At 52.6% G+C, this 27,875-nt stretch overlaps 2 protein-coding genes across 5 annotated transcripts; both read right to left on the bottom strand.

Moving 5' to 3' along the window:
- Window positions 1-5: 5 nt before the first annotated feature.
- On the bottom strand, window positions 6-27,593 carry LOC101516256 (cocaine esterase-like). 4 transcript variants are annotated; one of them, XM_058675058.1, is made up of 12 exons: window positions 27,436-27,593; window positions 17,496-17,700; window positions 5,733-5,868; window positions 4,979-5,112; window positions 4,636-4,894; window positions 4,125-4,223; window positions 3,729-3,869; window positions 3,542-3,622; window positions 3,197-3,335; window positions 1,741-1,878; window positions 1,225-1,297; window positions 6-811 (listed from the first exon to the last, which is right to left on the bottom strand). In XM_058675058.1, exons 1-12 carry the CDS (start codon window positions 27,509-27,511, stop codon window positions 622-624), a joined length of 1,671 nt encoding a protein of 556 aa, XP_058531041.1. In that variant the 5' UTR covers window positions 27,512-27,593; the 3' UTR covers window positions 6-621. The 4 variants fall into 4 exon arrangements, with proteins under 4 accessions (XP_058531041.1, XP_058531042.1, XP_058531040.1 ...); XM_058675059.1 differs by lacking the exons at window positions 17,496-17,700; window positions 27,436-27,593 and adding exons at window positions 6,762-6,966; window positions 18,522-18,626; XM_058675057.1 differs by lacking the exons at window positions 6-811; window positions 1,225-1,297; window positions 1,741-1,878; ... (5 more) ...; window positions 4,979-5,112; window positions 5,733-5,868 and adding exons at window positions 11,705-12,482; window positions 12,871-12,943; window positions 13,303-13,440; ... (5 more) ...; window positions 16,005-16,138; window positions 16,708-16,849.
- On the bottom strand, window positions 20,077-23,909 carry LOC101531655 (cocaine esterase-like). The gene is made up of 10 exons (XM_058674796.1): window positions 23,857-23,909; window positions 23,599-23,754; window positions 23,253-23,515; window positions 22,749-22,843; window positions 22,361-22,501; window positions 22,174-22,254; window positions 21,813-21,957; window positions 21,196-21,331; window positions 20,668-20,742; window positions 20,077-20,281 (listed from the first exon to the last, which is right to left on the bottom strand). The coding sequence occupies exons 1-10, from the start codon at window positions 23,907-23,909 to the stop codon at window positions 20,095-20,097; spliced, it is 1,332 nt and encodes a 443-aa protein (XP_058530779.1). The 3' UTR covers window positions 20,077-20,094.
- Window positions 27,594-27,875: the final 282 nt, after the last annotated feature.

The raw sequence follows: 27,875 nt of genomic DNA on the forward strand, positions 1-27,875 counted from the left end.
AAATATCTAATATATGCTTATGTGTCTGTTTAAAGATTTATTTATTTTACTTGAAAGGCAGAGTTAGAGAGGGAGTGGAAGACAGGGAATTATAGTGTGTCACAGTTACCCAGATGAGTATTTCTCAGCTATAAGGAATGGGAGCTTTTTTATTTGTGGTAACATGCAGGGAATGGGAAGAGGCCACGTATGGCAGCCTGAGGGCACTAGGACACAGCGGCTCCCAGTGCTCAGGTACCCTGTGGACCACTTACAGACCTGAGGGCGTAGGGTGTGCCGTGACGAGGATGAGGGCTCTGATACCCAGAGCAACCTCAACCACTGAAGCAGCTCCCAATGAGTGGGGAGGAACTAGGGCTAGGAGTGGAGGAGAGAGAGGGTGGAGGAGGAGATGAGAAGGGCAGAGTGACCTTGGGCCAGTGGGAGATGTGAAAACTGGGCATCAGCCAGTGTGATGCCTTATGGGGGCGATGTTGAGAAAATATGGTGCAGGGCACCCAAGGCAGGCTGGGGAGGGAGCTCTGGGGAGTAGGTCCTTCACAAGGGTGGGCTGAGGAGCCAGAGGGCAGGTGAGTGACAGCCTGTGTGTTGGGCCAGGGTCATCCTTCCTGACACAGGCTGCTACAGCTCCACGTGCTTCTTCTGCTCAGCTCTGATCAATTCCTGCATCTTCTTGGGCAGAGTCTGCATCCAGAACTGGCGCCTGTGGGCCTTCAGGGCCCGGCCCACTGCAGGCTGTGTGCTCAACTGCAGGTACTGCTCCTCTTGGTCCAAGACGGGCCAGTGTGGCAGGCCCTCGCCATTGGGGTTCCTGCAGAAGAGAGGTCAGGAAGTGGGGATCAGCGGTCTCTGAGGCCTTAAGGCCTGAGTGCCCTAGCTAGGGCCAGGCCAGCTTGCCATCAAGACCAGGAGTGATGGGAGTGGACTGCAGCTACAGGAGAGCTGCCAACTCCCTCTGGTGTCAATCCACATGCACACCTGGCAGCCAGGACTGTGGTGTCCTCACTCCTAAGGGAAAACTAATGACAGCTCTTGGCCAGGTCCAGACAAGGGTGGGAGTGGATGGGGAGAGTATCCCTAGTCAAAAGGAACTTGTGTGTGCCACTTGGGGACGCTGCTGAAAAGGGCACTGTCACATGACTAAGACACTGGGCTGCTGTTGAGGTCCCCACAGATGAGGGTCCCACCGCTCTGAGGAGGTGGATGTAGGGTGGGGTGACTCACCCAGTGCGAGCAAAGTTGGCCCAGTACTTCATCATCCTCCTGTTCAGCAGCTCCTCCTCTTCAGTGAGAGTCACTGCAATTTGGCAGGACACAGGGTCAGCTCAGGCAGGTGCAGGCCCACTGCCTATTCCTGACCACATTCACCACCCCAGGCCCGCTGCTCCACCTTGACCACACTTGCCACGAAATGGAGCTTGGTCGGCTTTCCCTTTGCTAAACTCTGTATCTAAACCTGGTCTCAAGCTCATCTGCCGTTGGTCTCTTACTGATCCAGTAATGTTTCATCCTTATGATCTTGGGGGATCACTCAGGGGACAGCTCTGCAGCCAGGACAGACATCACAGGGCCAGACAGAGGAGGGAGCCGGGTCTGGAGCACTCACAGTGCAGTCCTGGCTCAGCCCTGGGAACCATGAGACTTGGGATGCTTGATCGCATTTGAGTCTCAACCCTGTCATCCATACAGTGTTCTGAGCCAAGTGCTACATCCCCGTGGTGGGGAAGGAGGAAGCTTTACCTTTTCTCACAAAGAAATTGCATCTGAAGAGAAAGATAATCTCATCACCATGGTCGGCCTTCACGTGTGATGGCCGGAAGTCCTTCATGAAGTTGGGTGGATGCTGGAACTCGTAGAAGTAGACAGGGGCGTGGGAACCTGGGTGACAGGTGTACAGGGTGACAGGTATTTCTTCTTTTCTGAATCTCTTGCACTACCCAAGAAGACTGCAGAGTGATGCCTACTGGGCCTGATCTGGGCACTGCTGGCAGAGTCCTGAGGTTGCAGGGTTGTGGCTAATGTCTAAGCTAGGTTTTGGCCTTGTGCTTTGTAGCTATGATGTCTTTTTTTTTTTTTTTTTTTTAAGAATAAAAGGCATGTTTATTTCAATGGGTATAGAGAAAGCATTTTCTAAAATGCAACATTTTTTTATGATAAAAGCTTTTTTTTATCTGTAACTTTCCTTTTTTTAATTATTTATTATTTAACTTCATTAATTACATTGTATTATGTGACACAGTTACATAGATACTTGGGTTCTCCCCCCTCCTCCCCATACCCTCCCACCATGGTGGATTCCTCCACCTTGTTGCATAACCACAGCTCAAGTTCAGTTGAGATTCCCCCATTGCAAGCGTATACCAAACATAGAGTCCAGCATCTTATTGTCCAGTCAAGTTCAACAGCATCTTAGGTATATCCTCTCTGGCCTGAAGACAGAGCCAGCAGAGTATCATCCCAGTCAATTGAAAGCTCCAACATACCATCAGCAAAAATTTACATCATTATGGAATTAATTGACATAGTAATGAGTAACCAATATGTTAAAAGTAAATGCGAGGGGCTAGGCAGCGTGGCCTAGTGGCTGGGGTCCTCGCCTTGATCCCATATGGCTGCTGGTTCTGGTCCCGGCGGCTCCACTTCCTCTCTGTCTCTCCTCCTCTCAGTATATCTGACTTTGTAATAAAAATAAAATAAATCTTTAAAAAAACATAAAAAAAAAAAAGTAAATGCGAGTTCCCAGCCACCTTCTGTGACCACCTCCCCTATACTTCAATTTTAGTTTATACACAACATATAACATTCAAAACATAACATGTTATACATAAGATCATATCATCTTAAATTAAGGCAAACATGTGGTATTTAACCTTTTGGGATTGGCTCATTTCCCTTATGTAGCTATGATGTCTTGACACAGCACAGCTGCCTGACTCATACACCCTTCCCCATCCTTATCCTATTACCTCTGTCACTTGGTGGAGATGTCTATTTCTTGAACTAGCCGGATGGATCTTGTGCCAGTGGACCCAGCCATGCATGGAAGGGATTGTGCACAGGACAAACCTCCCCAGAGACCCAATGCTGTGGGCAGAGCCCCGGCCAGCGAGGACAGAACGCTGGCCAGTGAGGGTGGAGCATCAATCAGTGAGGCCATAGCCCTAGGCAGTGAGGTCTTAGCCACAGATGCACTCACACTGAAAATGTGCAACATGGAGCGCAGGCATCACGAAGATGGCATCAGCCATCATGTCCCGGAACTGAGCCATGAGGGTCTTGGGATCCTCATTGTCACCCAGATACTCGTCCACCAACTCTTGTCCAGAAGGCATCATCTAGCCCGGGAGACAGGGACAGAGTCAGGGAGCCAGGCTGCCAGGGAGAGAAGCAACTGACAAACATCCTGGATAACGACAAGGAATGGGGCAAAGGAACAGTATTGGAAACACCCCATCCCCAAGCACATACTCTGTCAGTTAAACCTCATTTGCATGAGTTCCCATTGGGCAGAAGCTGTTTGGGGGAATCCTAGGGGTCTCACCCATTGCTCAGATGTCTGCTGTATTAGTGTCTCCATGGCTGCTCTGTCCATTTTCTTCTGTGGGTCTTCAACACCCATGAGCTACGAGGTAAACAGAGTGACTCAAGTTGGGGGTGGTTGGTCCAGGAACGCTGACACTGCGAGGCCTGCCTGCGAGTGGGATCACAGGAATCCACCCTGGGCTCACCTTGGGGAGGATCCAGCCACTTTCATCGTTGTTAACACCGATGATGCTGGGAACGGGTTGGAAGTCAGCAGAGGCCAGCAGCTCATAGGGATGTCTGGGCAGGAAGATGCCATCCACCACCGCGGAGATCATCTTGAAGGCCTAGCAACAGCCGAGGCCAAACACAAGATTTGTGGTTCAGACTTTTGCTTGAGACTCTCGTCTATATCTTGTCCATCCCAGCAAGCACATTATACTTCCTCACTCCATGGGGTCTGATTCGTGGTTAACAGGAGTTGGTCACCCATGTACATTGAGGGCTATGTGGGCAGGAATGCATGGACATGAGCTAGTAGCCCAGGGACTTTGAAGAGCAACGAAACCAATCATCCTTTTATCCCAGTGAATGGGTCCCACCTTTGAAATCTCCAGCATTTCCTCTTCACTCTTGGCACGCAAGCAGCCCACCAGGGTCTCAGAGTCCACCTGGCCACAGCCAGACAGGTTGGCCACCACCTGAGAAGGGAGTACACTGGCACTGGACACCCATGTATGAGAGGAAGGAGGGTGCCCAAGTCGCAGTGGGAGGCAGAAGCAGAGTTCATGGGCACACAGCTGGTGCATGGATGCTCCTTAGTCCTCCCTCCCTGACTTAGAGCATCTCAGCCTCAGTGAGCTGCACCTGCTTAGCTGGGTGCAGACAAGGTAGGCCTTTGAGGTTCAGCTTTTCAGGGCCCAGAACTGTGTCAGACTCTACCGAGGAACAGGTATGTGGGTTCTGACCCCTGAGCGTCTCAGCCTTCGCTGGGTTGGTCAGTGCTGAATCACCTGATGCTTCAGGTGTCCCATTCAACAGAGACACTAGCAGAGGCCTCAAGAAAGAGGACAATGGCTATAGGTCTAGACTGGGCCTTTGGGGGACACTTACCACAGAGACCATTTCAGATGAGTTGGTGATGAAGCCAGGCATCACGGCCACCCCACTCTGCATAATGGCTCCATGAAAGAGTCCTTGCGACATGGGTGACAATACATGTGAGGACACGCTTATGCCTCCCGCGGACTCACCAAATATGGTGACCCGGTCAGGGTTGCCTCCAAAGTGGGCAATGTTCTGCTGCACCCAGCGCAGTGCAGCCACTTGGTCCAGGTAGCCCCAGTTGCCACTGGCGTGCTGGTCTCCGGTGCTGGGAAGAAGCAGTAGGGAAAGGGATGGCAAAGCTGTGTCAGGGCCACTCCTCCCTCAGCACCCAGCCCAGGCCCAGGCTCACCTGAAGAATCCCAGGATGCCGAGGCGGTACTGGATGGTGACCACCACCACGTCCTCAAAGGCTGCCAGGGCAGAGCCGTCATATATGGAAGCCATGCCTGCAACCAGCCCACCCCCGTGGATCCACACCATCACCTAGGGAAGTCAAGACTGATTCCATTAGGCTCCTTGCAACCTGAATCCCACTTTGAAACCATCTCCTCTAACCCATGCTCTGGCTTGTGCAGAGTCCCATATAGCCAGACACTTGTTGAGACTACAGGATCTTGGTCATGAGCTGGCGACCCAGGCCTATTCATACACAGGCAGCCCAGGCCTGCCATCTTGTGTCCTACACCATTTTCAATGCTTGGCTCTGTCAGCCTCAGTACCTGCAGAGTGGAGTAAAGGAAAACAGTGTCTCTGAAGCTTTCAAAAGGATGCTAATCAAAGTGGTCTCCTTTCGCATGGACTGGGTCTGTAGTGACATTCAAGCCAACTCTCAGTCTTTTGAGTATATTTCAAGGACAGGAGGATGCTGTAGATGTCCTGGGCCCACCAGGGCCCACACGGTTTGACCTCTGGCAGTAAACAGGTCTCAGGGATCCCATGCCCAGCCCTCCCCTGCCCTCCCCAGGGAAGAGGCACTTGCTAGACCCCACAGAGAACAACCTTTCACCAGGATCCATCACATGTAAATCCACAGTCACCACATTCTTTCCCATCAGAGAGGGGGATGTCCTCCCACCCCCAGCTGCCCCTGGCCTCCCACTCACAGGCAGGTTGGAGCCCTCACTGGCATGGGCAGGTGCATAGATGCTGAGGTACAGGCAGTCCTCGGACATGGGGATGGACATCAGGGACGAGACATTCACAATATCCAGTGCTAGCACAGCAAGGTCCTGTGGACACCTGGGACCTCCCAAGGCAGACATTAGTGCAAGATCCATGCAATGACCAAAATCTGAGCCTGAGTCTAGACTTGCCCCTGATCCTCTCTTATACCCGTCCCTCTTGCACCCCAGCTCACTCATGTGTCTACCTTAACATCACTAACAACCCAATACAGGTTTGAAACTGGAGGGAAGCTGGGATGGCACTAACTTCCAGGGATCCTCCAGGCAGATGTGGGCCAGAGTTAGCACACCTGACTCTCAGGCTCTATGTGGGAAGTCTTGCCTATAGGTACTGACCTCAGTGCTGTGTCCCTCTGCACAGTTAGGCCCGGAGCATGGGGGCCACCCACACATGTACTGGGTATGTGGATGCCCATTGCTTCCCCCAGGAAGGCAATGGAATGGCCCATGTCCTGGTAGCCTTATTATCCCCGACAGCCTCCAGCTGTGATACACACTTGTCCTTTGGCCCTTGGACTTGGCCTGTGGGTTAGCTCAGTACTGTGCCAGCCACCACTGGTGCTCATGTCAGAGACCTGCAGGATTGGCTGATTGAGCCAAGGACTCCTACAAGCTTGGAGGAGCCAACTTGGGGAGCTCACGCAGGACAGCAACCCCCCACCAGGGCAGCACAGAAATGGGTTAGAAGCTGAACTTGGGGGAGCTGGGTCTCTGCCTCCATTTTTAGCACCTGGAGCCTAAAGGTTTCAGAGTCCCAAGTCCTGAGTCAAGAGCCTGGCAGGAGCCTGACAAGCCCACTGGAGTGTTGCTGAGGGAGTCCACAACACACTAGGGCTGTCAACTGTGAGCTGTGGATGGAAGGGCAGTCGGGCCTGAGTCAGCACTCAAAGACTCCCATGCCCACCCTAGACCTGTTGCTACCCTGGGTGGGCCCCTGGGAGAGCTTACATGGCTGGATGGGAGGTGCCATCCCTCACTCCACTCCAAGCTTCAGCAGCTTCAGGAGGTGCAAAGCGCAGTGGCCCCAGAGGTGGCTTGGCAAAGGGAATACCCAGGAAGATGTGGACACCTACATTGGTGCCTTCTACGTGGACCAGGCTCCCCTGCACCTGCCCAGAGTGTGTGGTCCTAATGGGGCTGGTGGAGTCCTGGCCTGTGGACAGAGAGGTGTGATCATGGAGGGTTCATACTGTGTCACACCCCACCTCCTTCTGCTGCTGTAGCCACCCCTGCAGGATGCATTTTTTGTCACAAGAAGTGAGATATCCAACCACAATTTTCCTACTGGGAGTACATCATACTGCAAAGCAGCCTTGTCAATAAAGGAGGCTGAAACCTAGAATTAAAACCTGATGAAGCCTCTAGAATAGAGTTACAAATGCACAAAGCATATGAGGCACAGAGGAACGATTCAAAGATACATTTGTGAGCACCATCAAGTAGAATCTGCATGGTGTCACCCTCCCAAAAGAAAACCAGAAGTTCAGTGATTCTTTAATACAGCAACACAAGAAAAAATGAAAAGACATCTAGGCCCAGGAGGTGGTGTGAAGACTGAAAGAGACTCAAAACACAATAACAACAACAACAACAACAACAACAACAAATGGCACCAGATCACCAAGAATGTAAGTCAAATGTGGGGAAATTGGAACATTCACATAGTGTGGATGACCAGGGAATATGGTGTAACTGCTCTGGAAACCAATTGGACAGTCCTTTGAGGCATTACAACCCCCAAACCTGAGAGCATAGGCAAATACAGTCACACACCCAAGTGCTTGGGTCCCTGTCACCTGTGTGAAAGATCCAGGAGCAATTCCAGCCTTCTGGCTTCAGCCTGGCCCAGCCCCAGCTGTTAAAATCACTTGGGGAATGAACCAGTGAATGAAAAATGTGTCTCTGTCACTCTACCTTTCAAATAAATATAATAAATATTAAACAAAATAAAATGAAAAAATCTTTCAGCTGCATAAACCGTGACTCATGCTGAAAGAGGAACCTTCTATTTAACGGCCAAGGAAGTCCCAGCAAGAGGAGGCTTGGCAAGTTCAGCCTTGACACCAGGGGGGAAGCTTGTGACCTTGAGGCAAAGGCCAAGGCTGAGTGCTCACCTGGACTCTTTGGTAAAGATATGGGTGCTGTGTCTGAGACCCTGGGCACCTTACAGCTCCCTGTAAAGGAGCCAGGACTGGGTAGGACCAGAGTGTGTGACCCACAGTGCCCTCCTGTTGGCTTGTCAATGGCTGACCAAAGTACAGGAGCACAGGCTCACAAGTCACTAAGTGAACCCATTTTGCCCACTAAAAACATGCAGAAAAAATGGCCTCTATAATGAATAGGTACTGATGTGTTTCCATCATACACCCTCAACACAGGGTGCCACAGCAGGTGAAAACAACACTCATGCTGCATTAGTGATAGGTGAGCTGGAGCTGGATGAGATCACATGGAGGACACAAGCAGCTTCTATGCAGGTGTTGCTGCTGGTACCCAGGATGGCAGCACTGTGGTGCTGGACTCCCAGGATACCCAGGGACACTGTGTCTTCTCTCAAAGGAGAGCCAGCCCCACACATGATTTTAATGGGAGCCATACAGAATGGGGCTGATCCTTCTGTCTGGAATGTCCTATTCACCTGGGAGAGACCAAGCAAGGGCAGGGAAGGAGGGAGCCTGCCGGGTGAGCCGTGGAAGCCAGCAAGAGTGTGGACTGCTGCTGACACGTTAGATTGGGCAATGGTCAAAGGGCACAGAGTCCTGTGCCCTTGATTATTTTTATACTTCCTTATAGATCTATTTATGTTTTTAAAGGCCAAGTATCTGAGAGAGAGAAACAGAGTTGTGTCCTGGTTCCTCTCTAAACATCCCCAGTAGCCACGGCTGGGCCAGTCCTAAGCCAACAACTTTGAAATCCGTCTGTGTCTCCCACGTGGTGCCTGGGCCCAAGCACTGGGGCCATCTTTCACTGCTTTCCCAGGCACATTAGCAGAGAGAGCTGGTTTGAAAGAAGAGCAGACTGACCTGGAATCAACACCCACATTAGATGCAGTGCTACGAGTGTGATTTAACCTGCTGCTCTAGAAGGTTGGCTCTAGTCCTGAGCCTTCTAATGAGAACATAAAGGATCAAGGACACACCCCAGGAGCCTGGCACACATGGCCTGGCTTTCGATAACAAGGCCAAGCATGTAAGGTGCCAACACCTAAGCCAGAGAAGCTGGTCTGCCAAAGGCTGCTGCTTAGTGCCTGGGATGACAGGGGACCCTCGTGTCACAGAAGTGCCCTAGGATTGGCACCTGAGGCTTCTGTAATTACCAGATCCAGTTACCTAGCAGGGGAAACCTAGATGAGAGGCTGGATGTGGACTGAAAGGCAGGTTCTTCTTTGACTGGCAGGCAGCATTCACACAGCCACAATCATGGGAAGCAAATGGCCTCAATCCTGCCCTTGCACCTGTCCCAAGTCTGATTGGGCTCACTCATCTCTGTCTCTGGGATAGCCACCACTCTTTCCTACCCTGAGTGCCCTCAATTCTCACTGGATCCCTCCAGATCCCACCGCTTCCAGATGCTGGCCCTCCCACCAACTCAAGCTGTAACTGCAGAACTGACCCAGGTCCCTGTGGGAGTCTCACCCTGCCCTGGGATGAGGAGCAGCAGGAGTCCGCAGGCCATGGTGCCTATCCATGCACACATCCAGTACAGCCCCATTGTCTTAGGCAGGTCTGCTTGTATGCTGTAGCTGTGTGCCCCAGAGGCTGCCCCAGGCAGTGCCAGGACAGAGCAGGGTGTAGTTCAGGCTGAAGTTTGACCTGAGCAGGGAGAGGATCTTACATAAGAGTAGGATCCAGCTGAACAGGTGGATGTCAGTGTGGGCCCAGGGCTGGGACTACCTCTCCTCTCTCCCAGCTTTCTAGTATTGTTCTCTCAGTTCTGGAGTCATGGCCAACTGCAGTGTTGGGATATACTACAAGCAGCTGTGAGCTGTGATTGCACAACCCAGAAGGCCCTCTCCGAAGAATCACAAGGTTAATACCACAAAAGGAGAATTTTCTTAGGGTTTTAACCGGGTGGAGGGGAGGTCCCAAGCTAAGGCTGGGAGCTGCGACTGTCCCAATTCTGGAAGCTCCAGGTTCCTCACTGGTATTCCCTGGGTTCCTGGGCCCTTCCCCTGAGAGCCTCTGCCTTCCCCGCCCTACTCACTGTGGCCCTTTCCTGCCTGGTGCTGGTAGAACCCAGTGTTTCCTGTGTCTCCACCTCGCTCTGACACCACTTCTTTTCTCCCCTTGACAAGGACGCCTGCTGGTCATGCCAGGCAGGGGAACTCAACAGACACAGCTGATCTGGGAGCCCTACCCTGTGAGTCCATTTCTTCCCTAGTTACTCTAACACAACCATGCCCAGATACACATGTGCCTCATCAGGATCAGGAAGGAGATGCTTTTATGGCCCAGAGAGTGCAGCTCCATGGGGGAAGTCATGTACAACCCCCAGAAAACGTCCCACAGGTGCAGCAAGCTGCAAGGAGAAAACACATTTAGACTGTGTACCTGGCAAAATACAGTGTCCAGAATAAAGTTTCAACTCAGGAAGCCATGAAGAAAGTGGACAGATCACTGTAGGCCTTTTCCTCAGTTGCTTAGATGCAGGGAGGATGACTATATACCATGTTCTAGTGCTTTTCTTGGCCCCCTGTGCTCTTATTCCTAGTCCTAGCTCCCTGCAAATGTGATGGAGATGGTGCAGACAACGTGGGACACCTGCATGAGTTGTGGCACCAGCTTTGGTGCCCAGGCCTCCGGACCATGTGGGAAGAGACTCAGAGAATGAGAGCTCTCACTCCCTCTATCCATCTTTCTCTCCTTGGCTCTACCTTTCAAATAGATAGCTTTTTTTTTTAATAGCCAAATGATCTGAATAAATATCTCCAATAATAATATATACAGAAGGTCAACAAATGTATTCTGTATATCGTATATATAAGTGTGTATGTTTAAAGATTTATTTTTTTATTTGAAAGACAGAGTTACAGAGAGAGGGATGGAGAGACAGAAAAAGAGATGTTGCATCTGTTGTTTTTTTTCTACAGACGGTCACAGTGGCCAGGGCTAAGCCATACTGAAGACAGGCCGGAGGCAGCAGCCAGGAGCTTCTTCTGGGTCTCTCACACGGGTGCAGGAGGCCAAAGTTTAGACCATCTTCTGCTGCTTTCCCAGGCTCATCAGTAAGCAGCTGGATCAGCTATGGAGCAGGCAGAAATAGAACCAATGCACCTACAGGACAGCATGCCTCTGTGCTGAGCACCAACAAATATATTTAAAATGTGCTCAATGTCACTAATTATTAGAGCTATTAAAATAATTGCAGCTTTTCTGATAAAAGAGAAAACTTGTCAATGTTGGCAGGGATTTGGAGAAAAGAGGATACTTCTAAGCTGTGAGATGGGATGTGACATAGTACAGATCTCATGGGAAACTCTAGGAAAGTTCCTCCAAAGCTGAAATTAGGGCCAGCACTGCAGTGTAATTGGCAAAACATTGGCCGCAACAGGGCCTTTTGATGGGTGTTGGTCCTGTCCCTGCTGTTCCCCTTCAAATCTAGCTCCCTGGTAATGGCTCGAGAGAAGGAGCTGAAGCAGGGTACAAGTATTTTGTACCCTGGTACCCAGGTAGAAACCTCATGCAGCTCTTGGCTTTGATGTGGCCCATACTATATGATAGTTGAAATTCTCTAGGGAGTCAACTGGTAGATGGAATGTTTTCTCTCTCTGTATCTGTATTTACAACTCTAATCTTCAAATCAATAAACATAGGATCTTTAAGGAGTGAAATTAAAACAATAATAATATCAAAAATTCCTATTTCTGGGTATAAATACAAAAACAAAAGGTGTATCTGCACCCTGTGTTTATTGCAACAAATGTTCTGATACCTGAGCCCTGCAACCCACCAGGTACATGAGCGTGTGGCATGGTTACCTGGATGAGTATTTCTCAGCTGAATGAATGGGAGCCTTTATTTATGGTAACATGGAGGGAACGGAAAAAGGGCAGTGATGGCAGCCTGAGGACACCAGAACATGGCGGCTCTGGTGCCCAGGTTCCGTAGGGTCACTGACAGAGGTGAATTCACAGGGCATGTTAGGAAGAGGAGGAGGAAGTCTTCCTACACCTTGTGGTGGGCAACAACCCCCAAAGCAGCTCACATTGAGTGGGGAGGTTCTGGGGTTGGGAGGATAGGAAACTCAGGACGAGAAAGTATTGGAGGAAGAGGTGAGGTGTGCAGGAGGGGCTAGGGACAAGAGAGATGAGGAAGGTGGGCATAACTTCATGGGGGCAGTGTTGAGTGCATCTAGTGCAAGGCACTCAGGGAAGGATGGACAGGGGGCCCCAGCAGGTCCTCCACAAGGGTGTGCCAACTGGATGAGGGCAGGTGAGTGACACTCCTTAGTAGGGCCAAGGTCGCCCTTCCTGACAGAGGCCACTACAGCTCCACGTGCTTCTGCTCAGCCCGCATCAGCTCCTGCATCTTCTCGGGCAGAGTCTGCATCCAGAACCGGTGCCTGTGGGCCTTCAGGGCCCGGCCCACCACAGGCTGTGTGTTCAGCTGCAGGTACTGCTCCTCCTGGTCCAACATGGGCCAGTGTGGCAGGCCTTTGCCATTGGGGTTCCTGCAGAAGAGAGGTCAGGAAGGTGGGACTGTGAGGACTTTGAGCAGCCTCCCTGGGGTTGGGCCACCAGGGGAGTGGTGGGGGATGAGTTGCAGGTGCAGGAGAGCTGCTTCCTCCCCTGGTGTCAGCTCCACATGGGGACCTGCCAACCCAGGTTATGGTGTCTCACACTCCACTGTGGAGCCTCTGAGGGTGACAGTTGATGGCCATGTCCAGATCTGCCCTGGATGGATAGAGTGTCCCTGGTCCCTACGACCCCTGTGTGTGTCACTGAGTTCTGAAACTTGGGAGGGAGCTGTCACGTGACTCAGGACACTGGGCTGCTGCGGTTCCCACAGGGGAGGGTCTCATGGCCCCGGGGAAGTGGGGGTAGGTTGGAGTAACCCACCCGGTGCGAGCAAAGTTGGCCCAGTATTTCATCATCCTCTTGCTCAGCAGCTTCTCCTCCTCCGTGAAAGTCACTGCAGTAGGGAAGGACACAGGGTCAGCTCAGGCAGACCCGCAGCCTATTCTTGACCACATTCACCAGCCCAGGCCCACTGCCCCACTTTGACCTCATTTGCCAGCTTAGGGCTGGTTCTCTGACCTCCCCACCATTTCTGGGGGGCAAACCTCATTTTCTCACTGGACACCAGCTCATTGTGGCTCAGAAATGGCATCTTTTGTGACTGGCAGACAAACACACCTTTGACATAGGCGCCCCTGCTGCCAGGCCAGATAGCCATTGCCAGGGCGGGTAGTGGGTGTAGGCTGATCTTGCCTAGACTTTGTAACTCCTCTTCTGCCCCTACATCCAAGTCCTGCCTCTAGGGGAACCCACCTCCACTGCTCACAAAGGGGAGTCCGAAGACAAAGGCAATCTCATCCCCATGGTCTGCCTTCACGTGGGGCGGCTTCTTGTCTTTCAGGAAGCTGGGCCGCTGCTGGAACTCGTAGAGGTAGACAGGGGCGCGGCTTTCTGGAGGGTTAGATGGTGGCTGAGTTTTTCAGAAGGGGAGTGGTTTCAGTTCCACAAGCTTTCAGGCCTGAGTCATGACCAAGTGCACCACAGCTGGGATCTGGAGTCTGGATGGTGGGGGCGTGGGGGGGGGTGGAATACAGTGCAGCCTCCAGAAGGGAGCAGGGGCAGTGGGGACCTCCTGAATGGAGTCATGACAGGGGACTTCCCAGCTGAGCAGCTTCATTTACCTCAATTTACACAATATAAAATAGGGGAAGTGTCTGTCTTGAGCTTCGAAATAGACTAGTTGGGGCTATTACGAGTTCTGGTCCCCAGGCACCGTGGAAAGAAGGCACAGGTGGGTGGGCATTTGATGCAATGGCTAAGATGCCACCTGGCCACCTCTTCTTATTCCAGTTTCTACCAATGTGTGAGAGAGGTGACAGGAAATGGCTCAGATCCTTGTCCCCCTGCTCCCACCACGGAGAGCTGGGTTGAGTTCTGGACTTCTGGGTTTGGCCCAGGCCAGCCCTGGCCACTGCAGGTACCTGGGGGAGTGAAGGAGTGGGTAGAGGACTTGGTGCATCTGTTTTTCAGAGTGTATCTCTACCATTCCAACACATCCCTGATAACTTTAGAAAGCTGTGGGAAGGACCTGGACCGGATAGACTTCTGGGCCCCATGGTTCTGAGCTCCTTCCTTGACTGTCAGAGCTCAGTCACAGGTGAACTCACGGTGTACATGTGCGACATGGAGCGCAGGCATCACAAAGAGGGCATCAGCCATCATCTCCTGGAATCCAGCCTGGAGAGTTGGGGGGTCCTCACTGTCCCCCATGTATTCCTCCATCAACAGGTCTCCAGACTCAGGGGGCAACATCTAACCCAGGTGATATGGAGAGAGGTGGGTTAGGTTAATTCCAGGGCAATGTGGAGATGAGACCCAAGGAATGGGAAAAGAGCCAAGCTCTGGGATGACCCACCCCCAGGCAAACACACAGATGCACACCCCATAGCGTTTGCTCCTGGAGCCCCTGTCTGAGCAGGATTCTGGGGGCTGGGTTCCTGAGGAACTAGAAGGGAGCCCCCTCTCCATGGGGGAGGGGCTCAGGAGCCTCACCATCTGGGCTGAAGATTTCTGCAGAGCGGCACGCATGTCCTCTCTGTCCATTTCCTTCTGAGTGTCTACAGTGTTCATGCCCTGGGTGGCAAGGAGTGAGTCTCATTGGGGCTGGGTGAGACGGGTGGCAGTATGTGAGCCTGGAGCTACAGAGTCCCTGAAATTCCTCCCCCACCAACCAATGAACTCCTGAGTCACCTAACCGCATTCAGCCCAGCCTCACCCTGGGGAGGAGCCAGCCATATTCATCATTGTTGACACCAATGATGCTGGGGACAGGTTGGAAGTCAGCAGAGGCCAGCAGCTCCTGGGGGTGCCTGGGCAGGAAGATGCCATCCACCACGCCTGGGATGATTCTGAAGGCCTGAGGAGGCAGGTGAGGCCAGGGAACCAGTCAGATCCCTGGCCTCTTCTGACACCTTCTGGCTTACGCCTGTAGTGTCCACAGGGGGTGCCATGCCTGACTTGGCCTCCATATCCTACCCAGGACTACAAAGACAGCTGGGTGTGGAGACAACATGGCTGACTCAGAGAGCAGGAAGGGCACCTGAACCCTTGACTCCATGCTCCTCCAGACTGTAGTGGATTGTCCTGACCTTGGTGATGGCCAGCATCTCCTCTTCACTCTTGTCCCGTAGGCAGGCCACAAAGCCCTTGGAGTTCACTGGATCACAGGCAGACAGATTGGCCACCAGCTAGAAAGGGACCACACAGGAACCGTATCAATAACCCAGGCAGGGTGAAGAGTTGGCCCAAAGTCTGGGCTGGAGTTATGGGTGTCTCAGTCTCAGGTCCACTGTATGGATCATTGCAGGTGTGAAATGGTCTGACTACAGTACACTTGGGGCGTTCAGCCAAAACGGTCTGCGCATCTGCTTGGAGGACTCTGCCCAGCAAGTGATCCCCAATACAGCATCATAACAGGACACAGAATCACTTTAATCTCTACTGAAGCACAGGAATGTGAATTCTGACCCCTGAACCCCTAAGCCATCCCCTGAGTGGACAATGCCAGGGCACCTGATGGTCCACATGTACCCACTCAACAGAGACACTGGCAGAGGCCTCAAGAAAGAGGACAATGGCTATAGGTTTGGACTGGGCCTTTGGGGGACACTTACCATGGAGACCATTTCAGATGAGCTGGTGATGAGACCAGGCAGCACTGCCACCCCACTCTCCATGATGGCTCCGTGGAAAAGTCCTTGCGACATGGGTGACAGCACATGTGAGGACACACTAGTGCCTCCTGCGGACTCACCAAATATGGTGACCCGGTCAGGGTTGCCTCCAAAGTAGGCGATGTTCTGCTGCACCCAGCGCAGTGCAGCCACTTGGTCCAGGTAGCCCCAGTTGCCACTGGCATGCTGGTCTCCAGTGCTGGGAGAAGTGTCAGGGACAGGGATGGCAGGGCTGTGTCAGGGCTACTCCTCCCTCAGCACCCAGCCCAGGCCCAGGCTCACCTGAAGAATCCCAGGACACCGAGGCGGTACTGGATGGTGACCACCACCACGTCCTCAAAGGCTGCCAGGGCAGAGCCATCGTACATGGAAGCCATGCCTACAGCCAGAGCACCGCCGTGGATCCACACCATGACCTGGAGACATCAGGTTCAATGCCAGGAGGGTCCTCCAAGCCCAATCTCACCAAGATAAGCCACTGCTTGATTCTGTGCACCTGCTCATGCAGAAAGAACTCCAACTCCAGCAGACTGTGGACCTGGATTCAATTCTCTCAGAAGCACCAGGCCATTCACACTTTGGGGTCCCCTCCCCAACTGCTAAACTCTTGTTTCTTTACTTCCAGGGCAGAAAAAGCATGCCTTCCTGGTTATTGTACTTGGGTAGTAATCCATCATTGTCTTCAGCATAAACAGTTCACAGCCAAAGGAGTGGGGTGACCCGTAGCATAGCACTTGGGCACCCAAGTGACTCTACTGGCCACAACTTGTTAGGTTAGTCCTGGGTCCATCACAGGGCCATGCTCAAGGGTCAGCTTCCCACTGAATGAAAGAAACATTGCTTGGACCTGACACTGAGAGGCCACAGTCAAGTGAGGTCTGGGCTAACCTTGACATTTCTAATTTTCTTGCCAAAGCTCATGTCCTTTCCTTCTCTCCTTCTTTCCATCTTCCCACCCACCCAATGACTTCAGTTTGTCACTCACAGGCAGGTTGGAGCCCTCACGGGCATGGGCAGGTGTGTAAACATTGAGGTATAGGCAGTCCTCAGACGTGGGGGAGGGAGGCAAGCGTATGTCAAAGAGATTCTCCATCAACGCACTCATTACAGCCACATCCTGTAGACACCTGGTGGTTGCCATGACAATAGTCAGTCCGGGGCTTCTTCATGTGATCATATTCACTGCAATATCCCAGTACCACTTCATCCAGGAACAGGGGAGCAGCCCGAGCATGTAGATGCCATTTTTCCAGGAAGGGAAGTGGGACAGGCCTCATCTTAATTCTAGACTCTCAGGGAACCTCATCACTCCCTTCCTATCAAGTTATAAAGATATGACAAGTTCCCTGTCAGTTGGTTTGGTGTCCATGGCTAGTTGGTCCCCTGGGAGACCCAGCTGATGCCCTGCTCAGAGACAAACAAAATCCACTTTTACATCACTGATCCCTATAAGCTTTACGGAGCCAACCTGATGCTCACTTGGAGAGCACGCCCCTGGTGGAATGTTGGAGTCGGCTTTTCTCTCGTGTCCCTGAGTTGACTGCCTGGATTCTGAGCTGGGAGCTCGAAATGCCTCCACATCCTCCTGAGCCTCAGCAGGCTCACGAGAAAATGCACATGCGAACCCACTCCCCGCCCCCATACACCCACCTGGCTGGGGCTTGGGGAGCTGATCAGGACAGGACACCTGTGACTGACTCAGAGCTCTCAGGCCCTCCCCATTCCTCCCCTTACCCTGGGTTCAGAGGTTCCCTGGGACCTGGAAGAGCTTACATGGCAGGGTGGGAGGTGCCATCCCTCACTCCACTCCAAGCTTCAGCAGGTTCAGGAGGTGCAAAGCGCAGTGGTCCCAGAGGTGGCTTGGCAAAGGGAATGCCCAGGAAGGTGTGGACTCCCACATCAGTGCCTTCCACATGGACCAGGCTCCCCCGCACCTGCCCAGAATGTGTGGTCCTGATGGGACTGTCAGAGTCCTGGCCTGTGGGCAGAGAAGTATGATCATGGATGGGCTGCCTGCAAGCTAACTTCCCCCTGGTTCCATATTGCAGGTGAAACAACATTCACGCCTTGTTAGTGATGGGTGAGCTGGAGCTGAATGAGATCACATGGAGGACACGGGCAGCTTCTACACAGGTGCTGCTGGTACCCAGGATGGCAGCATCTGCAGATGTCAGCAAGGTGGTTTTGGACTTCTGGGTTATCCAGGAAATACTTGCTGCTTACAAAGGTTGGCTCCAGTCCTGCGCCTTTTGAATGAGCAGATAAAGGATCACAGACACACCCCAAGAGCCTTGCACGCATGGTCTGAGCTTTTGATAACAAGGCCAGGCATGTAGGGTGCCATCACCTTCGCCCTAGAGGGCTATGCTGCCAACCGCCATTGCTCAGTGCCTAAGGTGACAGTGGCCCCTAGTGTCTCAGAAGGTACCTAGGATTGGCACCTCGGTCTTCTATAGTCCCCAGATCCAGTTACCACAAAAGGACCCACTAGATGAGATATGGGGGCAGGCAGGAGCAGGGAAGCAGATTCAATATAATCCCCTTGGGCTGGCAGCCACAAGCACAGGAAGGAAGTGGCCTCAAATCCAGCCCCTGCACTTGTCCCAAGGCTCACCCTGACTAGCTTCACTCATGCCTCTGTCTAGGACAGCTACCACTTTCTCCCACTCTGGGTTCAAGAACCCCACACCCTCAACCCTTGATGGCTCCCACCACCTCCGTGATGCAGGCCTTTCCGCTAACTTGGGCTCTAACCACCCATCACACCCGTGTTGCTGTGGCTGCCCGTGGGAGCCTCACCATGGCTGGGGACTAGAAGAAGCAGGAGCCCGCAGGCCATGATGCTGAGTCTCGCGCACAGCCGGTGCAGCCCCATGGTCTGAAGCAGGTCTGAGTGTGAGCTGCAGTTGTGTGCCCAGAGGCTGTCCTGGGTGCTCTGAGGGTGGAACTGGTTGTCACCCAGGCCAGAGTTCAGCCCGGGCAGGGAGTGGGCGGGGTGGCCCTTGGGGCGGAGCAAAGGGTGCTCTCAGGAGAGCATGACTGAACTAAGCAGACTGAGGTAAGTGCGGGCCAAGAGCCAGGGTTGCCTCTCCTCTCTCCCTGCTGTCTATGACCCTCCTGTCAGTCCTGAAGGCATGGCCAACTGCAGTGTCAGGATAGACAACAAGCAGCCATGGGCTGTGATTGGACAACAATAATGAGGCAAGTGATTAAAATCCCCACAAATGGAGAATTGGGCTCGGTTTTCAGCTGGCTGGAAGGGAGGCCCCTGTACAAACCCCAGCAAGCATTCCACAGGTACAATGGGCCAGAAGGAGGACACACAATCAGATTATGCACCTGGCAGAGAAGAGTATCCAGAAGACAGCAGGCTCAATTCAACAAGTCATGTAGGAAGTGGACAGATCATGGTGGGCCTTGGTGGGGGCTAAGATTCAAGGAAGATGACTCTGTCCGATATTCTAGAGCCTTTGTTGACCCCACACTCTCATTCCTAGTCCTGGCTTCCTGCTAGGCAATGGAGATGGTTCAAATAATCGGGTCCCAGCTATCCACGTATGAGAACTGCATGGAGTCATGGCTTCCTGCTTTGGTGTCCAGGCCTCTGGGCACACATAGCAAGTGACTCAGAGGATGAGAGCTCTTGCTCCCTCTATTTGTCTTTCTCTTCCTGGCTTTATCTCTCAAACAGATTGTCAAGTAGTATGAATTAATATTCTCAATAACACAATATACAGAAGACCAACAAATATATTATTTATATATGTATGTGTATGTGTTTAAATACATATTTATTTTCTTTGAAAGGCAGAATTGCAGAGAGAGGGAGGGAGAGACAGTCATAAATGTTTGTGGCATGGTTACCTGGATGATCTTTTCTCAGCTGAAGGAATGGGAGACTTTATTTGTGGCAACATGGAGGGAACAGGAGGAGGCCATTCATGGGTGCCTAAGGGCACCAGGACATGGCAGCTCGGGTAGACAAATCACCCATGGGCTGCTTACAGACATGAGTTTGCAGGGTGTGCTGGGAGGAAAAGCAGGGCTTCCTCAGGATTGGGCATCAACCCCTAAGCAGCTCCCAAGAGTGGGGAGGGTTTGTGGATGGGAGGTAGGAGGAAGAGGGGGAGGAGGACATATGGAGGCAGAAGGAGCCATGGGCCCCTGGGAAATGGGGAAGGTGGGCTATTGCAGGCATTGATAGGCACAGCGTCATGGAGGCAGTGTTGAGTACATCTGATTCAGGGCACAAGCTCAGGCTGAGCAAGGAGCCCTGGGCAGCAGGTCCTTCACAAGCGTGTGCCAACTGGATGAGGGCAGACAAGTGATGGGTGGGTGGGTGGGGTCAGGTCCCTCATCTAGACATGGGCAACTACAGCTCCACGTGCTTCTGCTCAGCCCCCATCAGCTCCTGCACCTTCTCGGGCAGAGTCTGCATCCAGAACCGGTGCCTGTGGGCCTTCAGGGCCCGGCCCACAACAGGCTGTGTGTTCAGCTGCAGGTACTGCTCCTCCTGGTCCAACATGGGCCAGTGTGGCAGGCCTTCGCCATTGGGGTTCCTGCAGAAGAGAGGTCAGGAAGGTGGGACTGTGAGGACTCTGAGCAGCCTCCCTGGGGCTGGGCACCAGGGGAGTGGTGGGGGATGAGTTGCAGGTGCAGGAGAGCTGCTTCCTCCCCTGGTGTCAGCTCCACATGGGGACCTGCCAACCCAGGTTATGGTGTCTCACACTCCACTGTGGAGCCTCTGAGGGTGATAGCTGATGGCCACGTCCAGATCATAGGGCAGGTGGGGAGAGTATCTGTAGTTCCCAGGAACCCTGTGTCCAGTGGGCCCTGTAGCTGGGCAAGACACTGTCACATGACTAAGGACACTGGGCTGCTGTGGTCTCCACAGACGAGAGTCTCAGGGCCCTGGGGGACATAAGGATAGGGTGGGGTGTCTCACCCAGTACGAGCAAAGTTGGCCCAGTACTTCATCATCCTCCTGTTCAGCAGCTCCTCCTCCTCAGTGAGAGTCACTGCAGTGGGGAAGGACACAGGGTCAGCTCAGGCAGGTGCAGGCCCACTGCCTATTCCTGACCACATTCACCAGCCCAGGCCTGTTGCTCCACCTTGACCACACTTGCCACAAAATGGAGCTTGATCGGCTTTCCCTTTGCTAAACTCCATATCTAAACTTGGTCTCAAGCTCATCTGCCATTGGTCTCTTACTGGCCCAGTGTAATGCACCCTCTTGATCTTGGGAGACAACTCTGCAGCAAGGACAGACACTCATCACAAGGCCAGGCAGAGGAGCAGGGATCCAGGTCTGGAGCACTCACAGTGTAGTCCTGGCTCAACCCTGGGAGCCATGAGACTTGGGGTGCTTGATCGCATCTGAGCCCCAGCCCTGTCACCAGTGTAGTTTGTACAATACCCCCTCAGGACTGCCAAGTGCTGCATCCCCATGCTGGGGAAGGAGGAAGCCTCATCTTTTGTCCCGAAAAAAACGGATCTGAAGAGAAAGGCAACTTCATCACCATGGTCTGCCCTCACATGGGGTGGCCGGAAGTCCTTCATGAAGCTGGGTGAATGTTGGAACTCACAGAAGTAGACAGGGGCATGGGAACCTGGGTGACAGGTGCACATGGCAACGTTTGAAGGCCCCTTCCAAAGGTTTCCCTTATTCCTGAGAAGACAACAAAGCAATGCCCACTTGGTCTGGGCAGGACAGTGCTGATGGAGTTCCGGGGAGAAGAGCAGTAGCAAGGGCCTGGGATGGGTCTTGGCCTTGGACTTTGTAGCTGAGAGGTTTTTATACTGTGTAGCTGCCTCACCCCTGCTTCCCCATTCTCTTTCCCAGATTTTTCTCATCCGTCACTTGGTGGAGATGTCCATCTCCTGAACTAGCAGGAGAGTGAACTGAGACAAAGGACATGTCTATCTGCCATCTGGTAGACATGTCTACCTGTCTACATACGTACATGTCTACCTGGTGCTGAGGCACCCAGCTATATGTGGATAAAAGCCTGAACAGTACAATCCTCCCCAGAGATCCAATGCTGTGGGCAGAACCCTGCCCAGTGAGGCCTTAGCCGCAGATGAACTCACGTTGTAAACGTGCTACATGGAGTGCAGGCATCACGAAGAGGGCATTGGCCATCATCTCCTGGAAATGAGCCATGAGGGTCTTGGGATTCTCATTGTCCCCTAGATACTGGTCCACCAGCTGCTCCCTTATGCCTGCAGGCAGCATCTAGCCCGAGGAATAAGGGTACAGTCAGAACAGCTTGCTGCCAGGGAGAGAAGCAACTGAGAAAGGTCCCTGATAAAGACAGGGAATGACAAACCAGGATTGGGGCCACCCCATCTCCAAACACACACAAAGGCAGTGTGCCTCTGTTCTTTGAGATCCATGGGACCATGAGCTGTTGGGTTACAGAGCTGTTGGGCAGGACCTTTGGAACCTCACCCACTGCTCAGATGACTGATGTATTAGTGTCTCCATGGCTATTCTGTCGATTTCATCCGAGGGGTCTCTGGCAGTGAAGAACTAGTGGGTGAACAGAGGACCTTGGATGGGTGGTAGTTGGTCTGGAGCTCTGACACGCTGAGGCCTAACTGCAAAATGAACTCCAGAGGACCTCACCTGGCCTCACCTTGGGGAGGATCCAGCCATACTCATCATTGGTGGCACCAATGATGCTGGGGACAGGTTGGAAGTCAGCAGAGGCCAACAGCTCATAGGGGTATCTGGGCAGGAAGATGCCATCCACCACTGCAGAGATGATCTTAAAGGGCTAGGGTATCCGGAAACAAGGAGAAAGTTTGTGGGCCAGATGTTGTTTGATCCGTTTCTCCTCTCCTAGCTAACCTGAGCAAGTTCAGGTCCCACCATGTGGGATCCAATCCCTGGCTTACACAACTGGGCATGCCTGACAATTGAGGGCAGGGAAGACAAGAAAGCATGGACATGAGTTGGCAGCCCAGGAACTTTGAATGGCATCAGAGCTGATTACCCATTTGACCCAGTGAATTGGGTCCTACCTTGGTTACTGCCAGCATCTCCTCTTCACTCTTGGCCCGCAAGCAACCCACCAGGGTCTCAGAGTCCACCTGGCCACAGCCAGATAGGTTGGCCACTACCTGGGAAGGGAATACATGGGTGCTGGATCTCCATATGGAGAAAAAGTAGGGTGTCTGAGACCCAGCAGGAGGCAGGAGCAGAGTCTTGTGGACCAATGGCTGTGGCCTGGATGCACACTAGTCCTTTCTCTCTGACTTGGAGAGTCTTGGCCTCAGTGAGCTGCACCTGCTTAGCTGGGTGCAGACAAGTTAGCCCTCACAAGGGCAGTTTTGCAGGACCCAGATTGTGTCAGAGTCTACGGAGGTATAATTATTAAGATTATGACTTCTGATCCCCTTAGCCATCCTTGAGGTGTGCAGTGCCAAGGCACCTGATGGCCCACATGTGCCCACTCAACAGATAGTAGGAGAAGCCTTGAGACAGAAAATGGAAGCTATGGGTCAAAGCTGGGCCAGTCAGAACACTCACCATGGAAACCATCTCAGATGATCTGGAGATGAGGCCAGGCAGCACAGCCACCCCACTCTCCATGATGGCTCCATGGAAGAGTCCTTGCGACATGGGTGACAGCACATGTGAGGACACACTAGTGCCTCCCGCGGACTCACCAAATATGGTGACCCGGTCAGGGTTGCCTCCAAAGTAGGCGATGTTCTGCTGCACCCAGCGCAGTGCAGCCACTTGGTCCAGGTAGCCCCAGTTGCCACTGGCATGCTGGTCTCCAGTGCTGGGAGAAGTGTCAGGGACAGGGATGGCAGGGCTGTGTCAGGGCTACTCCTCCCTCAGCACCCAGCCCAGACCCAGGCTCACCTGAAGAATCCCAGGACACCGAGGCGGTACTGGATGGTGACCACCACCACGTCCTCAAAGGCTGCGAGGGTGGAGCCATCATATACCGAAGCCTCAGAGTCCCAAGAGCTGAGCCAAGAGTCTGGCAGGAGCCTGGCAAGCCCACTGGAAGTGTTGCTGTGGGAGCCCACGGCACAGTAGGGCTGTCAGCTGTGAGCTGTGGATGAAAGGGCAGTCAGGCTTGACCCAGCACTCAGATGCTTCATACCCACCCCAGACCTGAAACTTCCAGTACCCTGGAAGAGCTTACATGGCTGGATGGGAGGTACCATCCCTCACTCCACTCCAAGCTTCGGCAGGTTCAGGAGGTGCAAAGCGCAGTGGCCCCAGAGGTGGCTTGGCAAAGGGAATGCCCAGGAAGGTGTGAACACCTACGTTGGTGCCTTCCACGTGGACCAGGCTCCCCCGCACTTGCCCAGAGTGTGTGGTCCTAATGGGACTGTCAGAGTTCTGGCCTCTGGGCAGAGATATACAATCAGGTAGAGCTGCCTGTGAGCTGCTTTGCCAGGAGCCTGCCTCTTTGTTTCTTTAGCCTAACCTTGTCCAGGACCTGGGCTTATACACTCACTTTATAGATTTCTGGCTGGTCCTTCTTGTTTCCATCCTAATGAAATGATCAGAAAGACCCATCCTAGTGACCATAAGCCCATGTAGACTTCTGCACCCAGGGCCAGGGTTGAAATGAGTGGGAAGGAGAACTGAGGTGGACACCTCTGTGAATACCAAAGGAAGTCCTGGACATAGGAGCAGTGGACACTGTGTGTGAGGTCCTGTGAACCAGAATGGTCCCTGGGGAGGGAACCCTAGCATGTGTGGGATGGGAGGCCACTGTACAGGACAGCTTTTCCCACTCACGGTTTTCAATCACTCCCTGTCTGTGGCTTCAGCAATGAGAGTGAACTCTCAAAACAGAAAGTTAGGACAATATGCTATGTTTGTACTCCGTGTTCACAGACTGCTTTCTGGTCCTATTCCCTACACCAGTGTACCAATTTTTCCCATTGCATTGCCATTGTCAGGCATCTGGGCCAATATGATGCCACCTTGCACAAAGCAGTTGAGCATCCTCAGCTTTCTGGAACAAATGTAGAGACTGCTGGATGTCCACCCTAGTGGCAGGCTATGTCGTAGACACCTAAACTTTTGCAAAATTAGTGACTGTATTATTTGTGTGGCTTTGCAAAGGAGATAAGAGTTTTTTCTTCTCATTCCCTTTCACTCTGGTGCAGGAAAGGGGCTGTAATACATACACAGATGCAGAAGCTGGAGCTCAGAAGCTTTAGGTAATGTTTTGGGATTTTTTTTTTCTACCTGAGCTGTGAAAATGCAGATTTGGTCCTAGATTTTTCTTTTCATCTGTGCGCGCGCACACACACATACACATTGCATCATTTCATTGTTATACAAGGTGGTGTGCTTGTCTTGAGTGATCAATTGTTCTTTCTTATTTTTGAAGATTTATCTGTGAGATAGTTAGAATTCCAGAGTGGAGGACACAACGTACACAGGAGAATGCGAAAATGATGAAAGAGTAACTTCCATCTGTTGGTTCCCCCCGCCCCGCAAAGGACCACAACAGCTGTGGCTAGCCAGGCTAAAGCCAGGAAGCTTAAACTCCATCTGGGTGTCCCACGTGGGTGTTAGGGGCCCAAGCACTGGGACCATTTTCTGCTGCTTTCATGTATGTGTTAACAGTGAGCTGTATAGGAAATGCAGCAGCCAGTACTCATGCTCTCAGATGGAATGCTGGCTCCACAAGGGCAGCTTAACCTTCTGCACTTTAACACTGATCTCTCCGTTCCTTCTTTTTTTAAGGATTTATTAATTTATTTTTTGTTTTTTTTTTTTAATTGGAAAGTCAGATATACACAGAGAAGGAGAAAGAGCGAGGAAGATCTTTCATCCACTGATTCACTCCCCAAGTGGCAGCAGCGGCTGGAGCTGAGCTGAGCTGAGCTGAAACCAGAGCCTGGAGAGCTTTCCTGGTCTCACATGTGCGTGCAGGATGCCAAGGCTTGGGCCGTTTTTTACTGCTTTCTCAGACCACAAGTAGGGAACTGGATGGGAAGCAGGGCCACTGTGATACGAACCAGCACCTATATGGGATCCAGGCGCATGCAAGGCAAGGACTTTAGCCAGGCCCCCTCCATTTGTTCCTGGAAGAAGAAGAATTTCCAGGAATAGAAAAATATTTACATGCTCATCATAATAGGGCCAAGAAAGTGATTTTGCATTGTTTCCAGGGGAGTGGAAATGGGATCCTATGAGGAGCACTTGGGCTTTCTTATAAAATTAGGAAACTCTGTGCCCACATCCAGAGACAAGCTCTATTATTTCTGAACATAGAATCAACATGAAATACTGTTGTGGCCCAGTGTGTTAATTGTGGCTTGTGACACCAGCATCTCACATCAGAGCACCCATGGGAGTCCCAGCTCTCTGCTTCTGATCCAGCTCCCTGCCCATGCACCTGGGAAGGCAGCAGAGGACAGCCTGAGTGCTTGGGCCCATGTCACTTGTGTGGTGTTCCTGATTCCTGGTTTCCACATGGCCCATCTCCACCTGCCACGGCTCTTTGGGGAGTGAACCAGCCCTTGGAAGATCTTCTTCTCCCTCTCTACGTCTCCCTACTTCCATGGATCTGTCTTTCAGGTAAGTAAATCCTGAAAGAAATGGATACATCAATGACTAACAGAGCATCTGGAAGGTAGTTCTTCATCCAGAAAGGTCTGGGACCACCTTGGAGAGTGGCAGTAAGGGCAGGTAAGGGTAGAGTCTCAGCAAAGAGGATCAGGACAGGTGAGGCAGGGGGCAGGGTGAGTGTGGATCTCCTTCGGCAGATTAGATTGAGAAAGGGTGGTGGAGGAGGCCTTTAGACCCAGAGCACCAAGAGTCAAAACACAGGCAGGCCTGGTGGGCACCAGTATGAACTTCTGATAAAAGACTCAAGAGTAATGGCAGGCAGAGGGCACTGCCAACTTTGCCCCGAACACAAGCCAATGGAGGGCTAGGAGCATGGTGTTGTAGGCTAAGCTTCTCCCTGTCATGCCATCCTCTCCAGCTGCCACTCTTGTCATCAAGCTTGACGCTGATGTGCCTGAGAAAAGAGCATCTGGTGGCCCAAGTTCTTGGAACCCTAAACACACCTGGGAGGCGGCTCTTGGCTCCAGATAGTCTTGGCCCCCTCCCTTCGGTGATTTAAGGAGTGAACCGCAGACTGCAAGATCTCCTCCCCTGTTTTTCTAAATGTGCCTAAATAAATAAATAAATAAATAAATAAATAAACAAACAAAAGAGCCTTTACACCTACGTAAGGTGCATGGGCTGGAAAACACTGTGGCCCCTCAGACCAGAGGGAGTCCAATGATCCCTGAGCTCCCAGGACCAGTGACCTTAGCCAGGGTCTCTCAGAGATGGCTGGGAGTCTCTGGCCAAGAGCAGCCAACTGAGAGTCAACCCGCAGTGGGAGGAGCCCTAACTGCGTGTTCACAGCATCTGCAGGCAGCACTTCGAGGCAGCACTCAGGTCAGCCACAAACACAGGCAGTAGGAAACACCCCCAGCCCCTCCTTCATAAGCTGCCCCCCCCCCTCCCCGAGTCTCTTGCTGTTCCTCGCCCTTCTCACTGGCTCAGGTCCCTGGAAGCCATGATCCTCTCTCAGCCTCTGGGCACACAGAGGCACAAGAAGACAGTCTCATTTCCATCCACCCCCACCTTTTGCCCCCCACCAGCCCACATGCTCTCTAGCTGGAACTGCCAATCTGACCCGGGTCCCTGTGGAGACCCACAGAGCCTTACCCTGGGCCAGGGTGAGGAGCAGCAGGAGGCCACAGGGAACAATGCCAAGCCAGGTGTACAGCTGGTAGGGTCCCATGGTTCCAGGCAGGTCTGTGTGTGTGTCACCACCGTGTGCTGGACTGTGTGCTCTGGGGACAGAACAGGACAACTCCCAACCTGAAGTTTGGCCTGGGCAGGGAATGGGCAGGGTGACTATCATGGGGCGGGGTTTGGGGTTTAAGAGGAACTGACCGACCCAGCAGAACTCAGGTGCAAATCCAAAAGCCAGCAAATGTGGACATGGCCTCCACACTGTCCCTGTCACTGCTTGCTCTGTGAGACCCTCCCATCAGTCCTGGAGCCACTGAGCTCACTGTCCTCACAGAGAGGAGGGAGCAAAGGGTTGGATTTGGAAAGCCAGGAGGCCTTCTCAGCAGAGGTGTGAGAATCCCCAGAGATAG

Source organism: Ochotona princeps, chromosome 16, assembly GCF_030435755.1.
Source record: "Ochotona princeps isolate mOchPri1 chromosome 16, mOchPri1.hap1, whole genome shotgun sequence".
Taxonomy (NCBI): Eukaryota; Metazoa; Chordata; class Mammalia; order Lagomorpha; family Ochotonidae; genus Ochotona; species Ochotona princeps.